The sequence below is a fragment of the Sander lucioperca genome, chromosome 7, assembly GCF_008315115.2.
Source record: "Sander lucioperca isolate FBNREF2018 chromosome 7, SLUC_FBN_1.2, whole genome shotgun sequence".
Classification (NCBI taxonomy): domain Eukaryota; kingdom Metazoa; phylum Chordata; class Actinopteri; order Perciformes; family Percidae; genus Sander; species Sander lucioperca.
In genome coordinates, this window is record NC_050179.1 from 5,100,669 (window position 1) to 5,115,567 (window position 14,899).

A 14,899-nucleotide genomic window follows, 5' to 3' on the forward strand; every position below is an offset into this window, starting at 1 on the left:
GCCAATACGGAAAACTAACTGCTATGCCAACTCATTCATTCCCTCTGCTATAAGACTGTTAAATGAAAACACATAACTATAACAAAACTGGTTCTTGCACTCGCTGCTCTGTTCCGTCACTGGCAGGTGAATGTGAGAATGTGTGTGTGTGTGTGTGTGTGTGTGTGTGTGTGTGTGTGTGTGTGTGTGGGTGGGTGGGTGTGTGTGGTTGTGTGTAATGATTGGGTCATGTGTAAATGTATGGATGTTACGGGAGCGAGAGAAGCATCTGTATACAGGGGGATGTATGACTGCTGCAGTACTATTTATTGTTTATTTTAATTTATTATTTTATAACATTACATTATATACATTGCGTGCTAATCCACTTTTTAATGTACTTTTTAAGTTTAACCCTTAATGGATGGGTTGGCTGTAAAACTGAATTGCCCCCTTGGGGACTAATAAAGTTATCTGAATCTGAATGTGAATCTAGAAGTCCCACCTGTTAGGGCTGGCAGCAACATGAAGCAGCATGTTTGGGCCCTCTGTCCCCACGAATCATAGACAAAAACCTATGGTTGTGCATGATAAAGTGAGTTTACTGCTTTCTTCATGTGTTGTGTTTGTGTTTGTTTTGTGTATTGGTTCTCAGAAAGCTAAGTTCTCTTTGGACTAGAGACCGTAAAACTGAGATGTTAAACATCGATCGTCCAGCGCTCTTAGCCTGGTAAATGGAAATGTTTTTACAGTTTACTGTGAACTGGTCTTTTGGAAGGGAGAGTTCATTTCCCCAAAGGCACAAGTAGAAACATTTTTCAGTTTCTGACATGCTCCATCTGTTTAGGATGACTCTTGTAACTCCAGCCTGACCCATTTAAATACCACAAGTACAGTTAGCCGGAAACAGCAGAGGGTCAAACGGAACGGGCAGGCTACACATGTAGAGACATTTAGCTTGAGTTAAAGATTAACCAGATTGATGTAATGTTTATCGCAAAATGTTAACTTTTCCCATCAAATCCAGAAAGTTTAAATGTCTAACTAACAAGTGTAAATAGGAATAAGTAACCATGATACATAATGGGAGAGATCTGTTTTGAAGATTACTGGGCCATTTTTAAAAAGCTACTGTTGCTGTTTTACTGCTTGATGACCTTGGTCTTTGTTAAAGAATCTCAAGAACTTTTAAGGCTCCCATTGCTGCCTTATTATTTCATGGGAGAAATGCAGGATTGCCCTGAAGCTGTTATTAATGGTACATTTTCTTTTATGCTTTAGAGGAAACCATTTTCCATGCAAAACACTTCCCACAAAGTTTTCATAAGAGGTTCTGTTCAGTTGGCCACATTTATAACATCAGAATTAAAAGTTCCCTCACTACTGGCTTTGTCCTGGTCCATCTTCTGTTAAATACATCTACTTTACAACTTGTTAATTTTTGCAAATGTATGCCTTTTTCTTAACTTTTATCCAAGGTTTTAGAAAGAGTAACTTCTTAGTGGTTTGCTCAAATGAATGAATAAGTATCTTTGAGAAACTTTACACAGGAAGCAGCAACAAAGTTGCTGTAACATTGTCCAGAGCCTTAACAGATAGGCAGAGTGACAGAGGTGTCCAGCTCAACAGACAGAGAGGCGGGATGACCAGGAATCTGTTTTTGTTTATACAATCCTCACTTAAACTGTTATGATGACTAAATATGATGTCTTGGGCCATACTTCATGTACAAAGGTCAACACTTAAGAGGAAGAATTTTTTACTTTTCCTAAAAGTCAGTTAATCACACTTACAAACACTGCCCCATTAAATACCATCCAATAGTTGAGATATTTCATTCAAAAACTACAAATGTCAACTTGCTGGTGGCACTACAGGAAAGGTCAATAGGATTCATCTCCTGGGGACCACAAATGTCTGCGCAAAACGTCATGTGTCAGTCTGGACCAAAGTTATGGACTGACAGACATTATCATACTCCGTAAAAATCTTTTTTAAATGGCCAATTTCTTTGGCTCCAAATTGCAGGTGCTTCAATGCTTTTTGAGAATTACGTTAAAGCAACACTAGAGAACTTTTTCCGCTTCGGTCCCCCTACAGGTTGTCTCATTTGCATAATCTAATGTAATGGACAATTCCGCTTCCAACCTGTAGGGGGACCAAAGTGGGAAAAGTTCTCTAGTGTTGCTTTAAGAGAAAGTCTTGAAAACCATGACTAGCTGCAAAGGCAAAGAAAGGTGGGAATTTATAAGCTAAAGGTTATCCTTTCTTCAGTATCAGTTGCTGACAGGAAACACTGTTTTGTTGAACAACTGCACAAAGGACAAATATAATGTGGTATCTTAAGATTCATGAAATGGTCAACAAGACTAGGGACGGCTAGAAAAGTGTGCTGTGCTCTGACGAGTCCACATTTTAAATTGTTTTTGGAAATCATGGACATCATGTCCTCCGGGCCAAATAGGAAAAGGAGCATCCAGATTGTTATCAGCGCAAAGTTCAAAAGCCAGCATCTGGCATGGGGGTGTGTTAGTGCCCATGGCATGGGTAACTTGCACATCTGTGAAGGCACCATTAATGCTAAAAGGTACATAGGCTACATATGCTGCCATGCCATCCAAGCAACATCTTTTTCAGGGACGTCCCTGCTTATTTCAGCTACCAAGCTGCATTCTGCACAGCGTGGCTTCCTAGTAAAAGAGTGCAGGTACTAGACTGGCCTGCCTGCAGTCCAGACCTGTCTCCTATTGAAAATGTGTGGCCAGTATGAAGCGCAAAATACAACACCATTCTTGCTTACAATCAAGCAAGAATGGGAAAGAATTCCACCTACAAAGCTTCATCAATTAGTGTCCTCAGTTCCAAAATGCTTATTGAGTGTTGTTAAAAGAAAAGGTGATGTAACACAGTGGTAAACATGCCCCTGTCCCAGCTTTTTTGGAACGTGTTGCAGGCATCAAATTCAAAACAAGTGAATATTTGCAAAAAAAAAACTAATTAAATATATTGTCTTTGTAGTGTATTCAATTGACTATACTGTAGGTTGAAAAGGATTTGTAAATCATTGTATTCTGTTTTTATTTACGTTTTACACAACGTTCCAACTTCAGGTGTGATTATGTGCTGCTATTAAGACATTTGAAATGGTTTCAAAACAGTATCCTGACTAAACTTTGACATATACCAGTCTGTGATAATCCATCAACATAAATATTAGTCAAAATAATTCATAATTTATGCTTTTGTTTACTCAAAAATTAAGTATAATTTTATATTTTTATGGTTTATTGACCATGAATTTCAAAAAGACATGTAAAAGTAGTGGTAATGAGGAATGAAGATGGCAAAGATATATAATTGGCTGATAATTTATACTGCATGCTTTGTAAACAATTAAACCCAGAGGACAAAAGTTGCATGGTTGATGGGTAGACAAAACACGATGAGGGTTATGATACGTCACCTGAACAGTGTCTAGTGCATATCAAGTTCAATAGTAGAGGGAGTGACTGTGGGAGTGTCCTCATATTAAAGCAAACATCCATCTTTTTTCCTCTTCACATTTGCTTAAGATGCTCAGGGTACTTTTACAGAGGACGGCTCACTTGAATAATTCAGTTGCGCCTCTTATTACTTTAAAAAGAAACAAAAAACATACAAAAGATTTAAACTAACCAAAACAATGGGCTGTATTCAAAGCTTCAGGCAATTGTGTGACTATCCAAAGAATACTAATGTTCATATCAGTTTTCCAGCAGTGTGCTTTGTGTGGCAAACTGCCATGATCATCTTGTTTGGGATTTTTATTCGTTACAATGAAGAATCAGATCCACACTGGGTAGAGCACAAAAAAGCTAACAATCTATCCGACCTTGATAATGACTTCTACTTCAGATATCCAAGTAAGTGACCTGGTTTTGTGTTGTTATTTCTTCTTTCTCTAATATAATCTCTTTTTCAAATGTGTAATGTCTCAACCATCTCTTTTAATTCCTAATTTGATAATCTAGCAACTCTTAAATCTTTACACACCGCCTTTGTACTATTAAACTAAAGTTCTATATATTTATGCATGCACATTTAGCTTTTTGTTTTATCATTGTATTAATATTTTTCTGTACTTCTATTGGCCTTTAATATTATTCCTATGTTGCTGACAAGGCTCTGACACCCCCAGGTGCACATTTCCCTTGGGGGCTTGACTCTGCTCAGGGTTTCTTTTCAGTTTAACTGTAGCTGACAAGTCAACACTTACCTCTTTATTACCATTAAATAATATATATATATATATATATATATATATATATATATATATATATATATATATATATATATATATATATATATATATATATTGGGCTGTACGTTTGAATTTATTGAATGTGTGTGGTTGTATTCTACACTTCCCCAACAACCCACGGTGTCAGTGTCAGGCTGACAAGAAGCCATCTCAGAAATGGTGTTGGATGTCAGATGATAAATGAACATTCTGACACAGTTTGTTGTCAGGGCACTAAGTACCAAAGTACTAAAGTCAAGGGCCCTTCTTTTCCAACACTATGTCACTGCTAGTGTTGCTATGAGGATCCTGAAAAATGCTTGAATCATTTGTTGTTTGTTAGGCTGTAAAAAAAACAAAAAAAAACATCCAATCTGATATGATCCAGGGTTTGGGCTATAAATGTTTCTATAGAAACTATAATATTTCATAGCACAGTGGAAACCCATTGTATCCTGAGGTGTGTCATCCAATCTGATGTGATCCAGGGTTTGGGCTGTAAATGTTTCTATAGAAACTATAATATTTCATAGCACAGTGGAAACCCATTGTATCCTGAGGTGTGTCATAATTATGAACTGTCTCACAAAGAAAAGTCACCTGTTTCTGAGACTTTCAAGCACAACCCCAAGGACTTCCTGAGCAGATGGAATTGTAGTTATAATAGAGGCATTATAATTATTTCATTTTATTGTGTTTCTTTTCCTTCTAGCATTTTATTTGTGCATTATCATACATACACCTAAATTATAAGTCTTTATTCATTCAACCTTTATTTAAACTTGAAAGATCATTGAGGGTCGACCCTCATTGCAATGTCATTGAGTAATTACAAAGACAACAACAAAACAACAACACAGAAAAGAATACACCATCATAAGAAAGATAACAAGACAATGATTTCATAAATAAATTAGGATGATACGGATGCAAAATAAAGTACACTTATGTAAAGCAGAAGTTTGCAGGTTTAAAACCAGATTTCTAAATTGTCCAAAAGGCACAAGTGAGTTAATTTTAAGAAAGTGCTGTAATTTCTTCCAGGAGTCAGGGGCACTAAATTTAAAAGCAGTTTTTCCAAGTTTAGACCGAGCTTGTGGAACATGAAGCAAAAGCCAGTCAGTAGAGTGAGTCTGATGTCCCTCTGAGTAACAGAGAAGTTCTTTAAGGTAAGATGGCAGTTTTTTCAACAAGGGCCTTATAGATAAAGAGATACCAGTGAGTATCACGTCTCACTTGGAGAGAAGACCACCCAAAACTTTCATATAAAATACAATGATGTGTAGCCTACCAAAGACATGACCGGTTATGAATTTCAAGGCAGAGTGATAGGCTGAGTCCGGAGATTTAAAAGTTGAAGAGGATGCATGTCTAGAAATCACATCACCGTAGTCCAAGACTGACATGAAAACTGCTTCAACAACCCTTTTTCTACAAAACATGGGGAAGATACTTTTATTTCTGTAGAAATAGCCAACTTTTTGGGGGCTTAAAACACCAAACACCAACTTTCTGCCTGAGTGAAATTTGAAAGAGAGCTTTTTATCAATCCAGATGCCAAGATATTTATATTCTGTGACTCTCTCAGTCGTGAGTCCGTTCATAGTGGATATATTAAGGTTGGTAAAATCTATAGCTCTGGCTCTGGTAAAAAGCATAATCAGGATTCAATTAATTTTTTAATCAATCAATATCAAAGGAACGCTGTAAGTTTTCAATTGCTAGATGAACATAATCAGCAACATACAGCACTGTGCCATCAGCGTACAGATGGGCGTGACAGTTTAACAAAAATGAAATTATATTATTGAGATAGATGGTGAAAAGAACTGGACCTAATTTAAGCCCTGTGGAACACCTTTTGTTACTGTCAAAAATGTTGAATTGTAGCTTCCCAATTTAACAGATTGTTGTCTCTCTGATAGGTAGTTCTTAAAGCAATAACAAGCATTAATATCAAAGCCAATATTATGTAACCTCTGTAAGAGCAAGCAATGATCTACTGTGTCAAAAGCTTAGAAAAGACCAACAAATAGTGTGGCACAGTGCTTCTTTTTTTGTAATCTAAGGCCAGTGTTGGGAGTAACGCGTTACAAAAGTAAAACAATTGTAACTGCTGTAACGCAGTAAATATAACGCATTACTAATAGAATTTCGGTAATATTATACCCGTTACAATCTCAGTAACGCTCAAGTTTTTTTTTTTTTTAAGAATTCACCAACACCGCGAAACATTTCGCCACAGAAAAAAAAGTCCGCGAGTAAAAGAGTAACGTTTCCTGTTGCTGGAATTCGATGGTTGAGATGACTGCAGAGACATCTACATATGCGAGATACGTACCGGGGTGAAGTTAGTTCAGATACGTAGGCCTAGATGCTGCGTTGAAACAAGGTGCTGCCTTGTCGCTGTTCCCGTGGTCAGAGCCAGAGATGGGACGGACAACATCTCCCAACAGGCAACGGTAGGCTACGTCAGCGCGGACAGCCGTGTGTCCGAGCAACTGATAGATATTCGGGAATTATTGTCTGGCTTGCTACACGTGAATATTAGCATTACATTTATCAGCGGTGGGAATTCTATACCGTAGCCTACTTCAATACAATAAGGTAGGCTAGGTACTTTTAATTGAGTAGGCCTATTTTTATTTTTTCTCCTACTTTATACTTCTACAATTCTGAGTCAAGTAGGCCTATTGTACGTTTTACTTCACTATTTATTTTTTAGCTTTCTTTGCAGATTCAGATTAATAATACAAAATATGAATAAATAAATTATGATGTAGGCTAAAGTAGATAAAAATGTTGATCCGGTGGTGAAAATTCACAAGCTACCTGGCAAGTCATAGCCTATTTCCGCGGTTATTTTGGTGAAAGTAACTGAAAGTAACGCAAAAGTAGTGTAAAGCATTACAATTCAGAGACAGTAATATTGTAATATACACTCTCAAATGACAGTAACGTATTACATTTTGGAAGTAACTTGCCCAACACTGTCTAAGGCTGATACATTGTCATTTACGACCAAAGTATCAGTTGTAGTACTGTGCCCTGCTCTAAAGCCAGACTAAAATTGGCTCAAAATGGAGGCTCTAGACAGAAACACCTTAAATTGATTATTCACCAGTGATTCCAGGATCTTTGACAGACATGGCAGTTTGGATATTGGTTTATAGTTGTTGAGATTGTTTTTATCACCTCCCTTACAACATGAGCCATTTTCTCCTGGTGGGAACTAGTTATAGGTCCTACCTGAGGAAATTGAAGGATTGAAAAGTTATTTGCTCAGTGATAATATGGAATGGGAGCCTAAGAAAATAGGGGTCTAAATTGTCCTCTCCAGTACATTTCCTGTGATCGATGGTAAGGAGAGCATTTTTAACTACACTTGAGCAGACAGTATCAAGGGTAAATGTATGCCTACAATGAACAGCGAATACATTGTCATCAGTTGGAAGGTGATCTAATCCCCCATTCTCAGAAAGGTGACCGGCAGCTACAAAATGTTTATTGAAGGCTAAATGAATTTCTTCATGGTCAGACACTAGACAGTCCTCGACCTTGATCTGAGTAGGAATAGAGGAGAAGTTGTTATTTTTTATTAGATTGTACAGCCTTCCAAATATGTGCAGGGTCTGAATATGAGCTAGAGACTAAGTCTAGAAAGTACTCAGATTGGGCTTTCCTTGGCGGCATAGATGTGCATCTGTTTCTGAGTTGTCTAAAAGCAATCCAATCAGAATTACTTCCAGAGCCTCTAGCAAGGGACCAGGCTTTGTTTCTTTCCATGAACAAATTTGGCACTGGTTTGTGCCTAGATTTTGGTCTATTGTTAATTATTACTTTAATATGATGTGTCAGTGTGGGACTCACTGTACAAGTGCTGTCACATCACAAGGACAAATAGTTATATAAATTGACCAAAAAGCATAAAAATGGTTCATATGTAATTTCATTCATAAGTAGGAACTAATTTAATTAACTAATTAATTTACATTAAAATGATTGGCTAAATAATACTCATTGCTGAAATAACAATGTCCTGATGAAACCATTGGATGCAATTATGATTGAATGATAGCCTATATGACATGATATATTTTTATGTTTATTTTTTTGCATTATATAATGTGTCTTTCCTTTTGGAAAACATATTCCAGAGAGGTCAGAGAGATATACTATACCTGCAATAAGCCGAGAATATATGGCAATATTGATCGTCAAATGGAGGACGTGTATATAAAATATCCCTAACCATGACAACTCATTTTGCAGAATCTTTGTTTTGTTTCTTTATTTTAATAATGCATTGACTCCAATTTGTTCTGGATGTGCAACCCTTTCCTCCTGATTTCTATTCATTGTGCCAATTCCTATGATCATCCTCATCTCTCCCTTCTTCTGTCTTTGACCTAGGTTTCCAGGATGTCCATGTAATGATCTTTATTGGATTTGGCTTCCTGATGACATTTCTTAAGCGCTACAGCTTCGGCGCGGTGGGTTTTAACTTCCTCATCGCAGCCTTCGGCATCCAATGGGCACTGCTAATGCAAGGCTGGTTCCACTCCCTGGATGCAGAGGGAAAGATCAGAATTGGAGTTGAAAAGTAATTCTTCGGTTTTATTCTCAATGAGTCCAAAGCATCCCTTCTTCTTATTCTATTTCATTTTGATGAATGTATACAACTAACAACAGTAACTTGTGGCTCAATGATAATACTGTGCATAAAAGGCCACAACTGTGAACATCTCAAAGAAGTGATGTTATTCAGCTCTGGCTCTTTTGTTTAATTACTCGGAAATGCGTCTGATCGGAATACGGCAGATTTCCACTTGCATGGTTTTCATAGAACAAAACACAGAGATACACTGTGAGGTGGAAAAGCCAGTCTGACTGACAGGATCCCATAATGATATGTCTAGGCACAATGGTGTTTGTGGACTCAATAGGTTGGAGGTAAACAGAAACTGATGATACTGCTGAAGTGTCGCCATAAGTTGCTTGGTTTCAACTTATGCTCACCGGCCACTTTATGAGTTACACCTGTTCAACTTCTCGTTAACACAAACATCTAATCAGCCAACCATGTGGCAGCAACTTAATGCATTTAGGCATGTAGACATGGTCAAGATGATCTGCTGAAGTTCAAACCAAGCATCAGAATGGGGAAGAAAAGTGTCTTTGAACTTGGCATGGTTGTTGGTGCGGGCTGGTTTGAGCATTTCAGAAACTGCTGATCTACTGGGATGTTCATGCACAACCATCTCTAGGGTTTACAGAGATGGTCCGAAAAAAAGAAAATGCCTTGTTGATGGCAGAGATTAGATGAGAATGGCTGCACGTCAGCAAAAGGAAACTGAGGCTACAATTGGCACAGGCTCTCCAAACTTGGAAAATAGAAGATTGGAAATACAGATGATGTACCTATCTTCTAATGGTACTAGCAAGGGGTGCCTAATAAAGTGGCCAGTGAGTGTATTTGATGGCTGTGAAAGAGTAGGATAACTAAATAAGTGCTCAAAATGACCTAGTTGTTCTTGAATGGTTGTACTCTTTATTTGGTTTACTGTTGTTCTTGTTGTTGCAAAGGTACATCCCTTTTTGTCCAGTACAGATTACAAATTATGTCATATTTCCTCGTTTGTCCACTACATTTTGACATTGTTTCCTTCCCTAGCCTGATCAATGCTGACTTCTGTGTGGCGAGCTGCTTAATAGCCTACGGGGCGGTGCTTGGTAAAGTCAGTAATGTCCAGCTGCTGGTTCTGACTCTGTTTGGCGTCACATTGTTTGCTGTGGATGAATATATTATCGTGAGTGTCATACATGTAAGTTGAAACAATAATTTATTTTATGTTTTGATATCATTCAGCTGAACATCTCATGGTGTACAGTAGCTGATGATGTTTTTACAACTCACCAAACACACCAACTAGGTTGGATGTCGTTTTCAGATCTGTGTATTTATGGTTCAGTTGCCCTCTGATGCAGAAACTGAGCATATGTCCAAACCCTGTGAAACACATATGGGTCCATAGTAGAACACCTCATAGCATTTTTATAGCTGTAATTACTGTATCTGCTGCTAATATCGTCTTTCCTGTAGGCCAGAGATGCTGGGGGCTCCATGTCGATCCACACATTTGGAGCTTATTATGGTCTTTGCATCTCATGGATGCTCTATCGGCCAAACCTGAACCAGAGCAGTCGTCTGCAGGGCTCCGTCTACCACTCAGATGTCTTTGCTATGATTGGTGGGCATGATTTAATACTGATTTTTTTTTTTACTTTCACAATACTTCCCATTGTTCTAGAGGTACTTTGGATCTGCTGCATTTTTAATATCGAGCCTGCTTTCTGTGTATAGGCACCCTCTTCCTGTGGATGTTTTGGCCCAGCTTCAACTCAGCCATTTCAGACCACGGGGACGGGCAGCACAGAGCAGTCATTAACACCTACCTGGCTTTGGCCTCAACTGTGCTCACTTGTATGGCCATCTCGAGTCTCTTCAACAAGCATGGAAAACTAGACATGGTAACGATCAGCACTGTTTCTTTTGTCAGTCACGAAGACTCATAAAGTTAAGCTAATATGTATGATGGACATGATAATAGGAGGTGTGTATATTTGTCAAGCTGACAGTACTTGTGCTGAAATAGATCACCTTGTTGAATTGTCAAACACATTGGCATGACTTTTGAGTCATTGTGTGGATTGGATGCATCAGTTTCAACTGATGCAATGACCTCATTATTCAGTAAAGAGAGATCAAACTGATGACTAACAGATGCATTTATTTTCTGCACATATTTTCCAGGTTCACATCCAGAACTCCACTCTTGCTGGAGGTGTTGCAGTGGGGACTGCAGCAGAGTTCATGCTGATGCCCTATGGTGCTCTGATCGTAGGATTCTGCTGTGGTATAATCTCCACACTGGGATATATCTACCTCACGGTATGGTATTTATCTGGTTTATTGTGTTAGATCTATTATGAGATAGGCCTCAGTTTAGTTTTTGAAAGTGTTCATCAATCCAGGCAGTTAGCTACAGAAATGCACCAATAAAAATGAAAATACAAAGAGGAGTTAAGATTTTTAAGTAAGCATAACTAATACTAACTAATACGTCTCTTTCAGCCTTTCATGGAGAAGCATTTGAAGATCCAGGACACATGTGGAATCCATAACCTGCATGCCATGCCAGGACTCATAGGTGGCATTGTGGGAGCCATTACTGCTGCATCTGCATCAAAGTCTGTTTATGGCGAAGAAGGGTGAGTGGCCCTGCTTACAAATAGAGAGGTCATGGTAACTTTTTGAAATAAATGGATAGAAGATTAAAAACCAGTTAAAGAATACTTTGGCTCTTTGTTCTGAAAGAACAACATTGTTGTGAGTTCCTCTCTTTTTCTGTATTAAAGGCTCATTAACACCTTTGACTTTGAGGGTAAATTCAAAGATGTGGTACCCACACAGCAGGGTGGGTATCAGGCTGCAGGCCTCTGTGTGGCTCTCTGCTTTGGTGTGGGCGGAGGCATCCTTGTCGGTAAGCGATTCAACCACCCTTCAGTTTAACCGTACAACCGAAAATATACAGTATGCAAATAACTGTGACATTACTGTGTTTGAAGAAGATGCATGTGTTTGCAGGCAGCGGATGACAGACTGTGTGTGTTGGGATAATTACTTATTTGTATTATTTTCAGGTTGTATCTTAAGATTACCTATCTGGGGAGATCCTGCAGATGACAATTGTTTTAATGATGAGGCCTACTGGGAGGTAAGAGTATTCTTTACAACCATAAAGAGTTTTTTACAGTTTTTATAGCAATATCAAACCACAATGCATTCAGTAGTTCATTCAATTCATCTACAGAAGTTGTAAAGTTATAAATACAGGATGAATAAATGAATGGATTTTTGCTATTCTTGATCAGAAACATTTGACTGTTTTGTGTTCCTTACCATGTTTTTCCACTCATTGTGTACGTTATTGAATGGGCTACTGCCATTCTGCCACCTCTGTTTACAGAGAAAGGGTTCATAAACAAGTGAACACAGCATCATACATTTACCAGCAGTTTTAGTGACCAACTATTATTCTCCCCCTGAGTCATCTTGTTGTTCACAGCTTCCTGAGGATGAAGAGGCTGCCTCACCAGTCCTTCATTACAACAACCACATGCAGAACAAAGATGTGTAAGTGTCCTTTTTAGTTCATCTGACAACAGTGTTCTGGTCATGGAGTTATGCTAATCTCAGGAAGTGCCCGTGTGTGACTGTGTTGCATTCAGTATCCTCTTGGTGGCAGCAGATCCACATTTGCGGAGACTACATGTGACTCTTTGTAATTCTGACCCTTTGTTAGGAATACTGTCTATTCATACTGTTGAATACAGTGTGAACACAAAATCTGGATCAGTGTCGGACAAAGGGGGGGCAAGGGGGGGGACAAAAATGCCCCATTAAATCTCAGAATGCCCCTAAGAACGTCTTTGAGTGTCTGTCCCTGTCGTTCAGTGTTGACTAGATTATGTAATGCTGACTCTGTGCTCTGTGTGCTGTGCAGTGAAGCTCACCTGTGCTGTTTGTTGATGGGGGGGGTTTCACAGCACAGCTCTGCAGCTCTTCAAAGTGACCTTGAAGTCATGTGTACTGAGGAAATTAAAATGATATGATTATAATGAGTCTGTGTAATCTACCCAGTAGAGTGTGTACAAGTTTATCTTCAGGCCAAATCTCAGGCCATAGAAGAAAATACATTTATCAAAACCTTGACACCACACGCTGCGAGCTAGAACTTTTCTGTGAGGTGTCCTTGTTTTTTACACATTAAATGATGCTCTTTTCTTTCAGAGCGGAGTCACATTTCACTATGGAGCAGACCTGACGCTAGTCCTTGAACCTGATGGATCTCTGTCTTTATCGCACTGCCCCTTTGTTCCTTTTTTATTTTCCTGCTGGACAGAAATATTAATATCAATTATTCCAATCAATTATAAATGTTACTTTAAATGGTTGTAAGAGAAATATTTGAATCATGTTTTGTATTACGTTTTCTTCAAATCCACTTGAGTTGCTTGAGTTGAGTAGCTTTCACACCTTTTTTCTAATATCATTTTTTTCTGTCTGTGTGACGTAAAAGACTGCAGGTAACATTTATTAAAGAGAATACACAGACTTTTTGGGAACTTTATGCTGTCAGCTTCATTTATGTTTAGTTGAGTTTCCATATATTACAATTAGATGCATTAAAAACAGAAATAATTTTGAGTGTCTTCATGAACATGTTTTACATTGAGAGGTATGGATCATGTTACTGATTATGGATTTTAAAAATAAAAGCTGTGATATTAATTTTGAAGTAACTACTTGACACTGGAAGGTAACACTTTAGCATTTATAAGCACTATATAAGCACTTAATAAATGGCTTATAAGACACTATAATGTAGATGTTAGCTCTGAAAAAAGGATATTTTTTACGAGTTGTGTTTTATAATATTGTCATTTATTATGTGTTTTTACACCAGCATCTACCTATGGGTGAGCACAGGAGTAGTTGCTGAGAAATACATTAATAAACACTGAGATTTGCTCACAACTAGCCTACAGTACAGTGTATTATAAACCATTTGTTTACACTGCTTATGAATGCTAAATGACATAAACATAACAATATAAACATAAACATGCTAAATAGAGGGTAAGTGGATATTTTTATCCACGTTATCGATCTGAAAATTATTGATTTTGTCAAAACCTGCTGTTTGTACATTTAAATGTTGTACACAGTAGAATATTTATGTCACGCTGTTTTGAAAAGTAACACATTTTTTTTATTGGTAATGTAATTTTGAAAATGAATAAAGAATTAATACAGCGTCGTAATTGCATAAATTAAGTATAATTCATTAATTAATTTGAGTAATTGAATAACTTTTAACCACTTTAAAAAGTCAATTTTGTAGGAAATAATGGATTAAATAAATCAAAATTGACCAATTAAAAGAGGAGGAAATCAGTTGATTTTGGCATTTAAGAGCCCTTCAGCGTCCCCTCTCTAGTGGAGTCAGACAGAGGGTAAAGATCACACCCTTATTGCTCTCTCGGGACACTGGGGTGACCAAAAACAAACTAGAGACCAGCCTCATCATCATGACCTCAGGTCAAAGGGTAGTAAAAGGGCAGCATCACTGACAGGGCTACGCACATATGCTGGAGCAGTCTATCATTTTAGAATGATTGATAGAGATCATTCCTTTGGATTCATACTCTGAATATTGGGGCTATTTTTTGCACATTGCTGGGTAGAAATGTGGAGTAGATTTATGATTAAAAAAAAGTCAATAAATTGACCATGATGTCTATACATACTGAATGTCATTTTACTATGCAGTTTATTTCTGTATCTGATTAACAGCCCTTTTTTAATTTCCTGATGGCAGCTGTAATTTCCATGTGCTCTGTCTTCCACCCACCTGGCCGCAGTGTTACAATGATCGAAGGCAGGCAGCAGCACATGGTGGGAGTGCGGATGATTCCCACACATGAGTTGCAGCGAGGAATCCATCACCTCGTCCAGTCTCCTCGCTAACAAAGGCAGGCTTAGTGCTGTTTTCTTTTGTCATCAGTAACGTGTTT

The 14,899-nt window shown here is 38.0% G+C and overlaps 1 protein-coding gene across 1 annotated transcript; it reads left to right on the forward strand.

The window, feature by feature from the left end:
• Positions 1-3,512: 3,512 nt before the first annotated feature.
• On the forward strand, positions 3,513-13,589 carry rhcgb (Rh family, C glycoprotein b). The gene is made up of 11 exons (XM_031283218.2): positions 3,513-3,881; positions 8,672-8,861; positions 9,933-10,083; positions 10,362-10,509; positions 10,623-10,789; positions 11,073-11,210; positions 11,394-11,530; positions 11,678-11,802; positions 11,963-12,036; positions 12,388-12,455; positions 13,113-13,589. Exons 1-11 carry the CDS (start codon positions 3,662-3,664, stop codon positions 13,144-13,146), a joined length of 1,452 nt encoding a protein of 483 aa, XP_031139078.1. The 5' UTR covers positions 3,513-3,661; the 3' UTR covers positions 13,147-13,589.
• Positions 13,590-14,899: the final 1,310 nt, after the last annotated feature.

Bases quoted from the DNA above. Each gene is read 5' to 3' on its own strand.
- rhcgb (XM_031283218.2), top strand. From the start codon at position 3,662: ATGGGCTGTATTCAAAGCTTCAGGCAATTGTGTGACTATCCAAAGAAT. The intron at 10,510-10,622 runs GTGGGCATGATT...TTCTGTGTATAG, and splicing joins AGATGTCTTTGCTATGATTG to GCACCCTCTTCCTGTGGATG. The intron at 10,790-11,072 runs GTAACGATCAGC...CATATTTTCCAG, and splicing joins AGCATGGAAAACTAGACATG to GTTCACATCCAGAACTCCAC.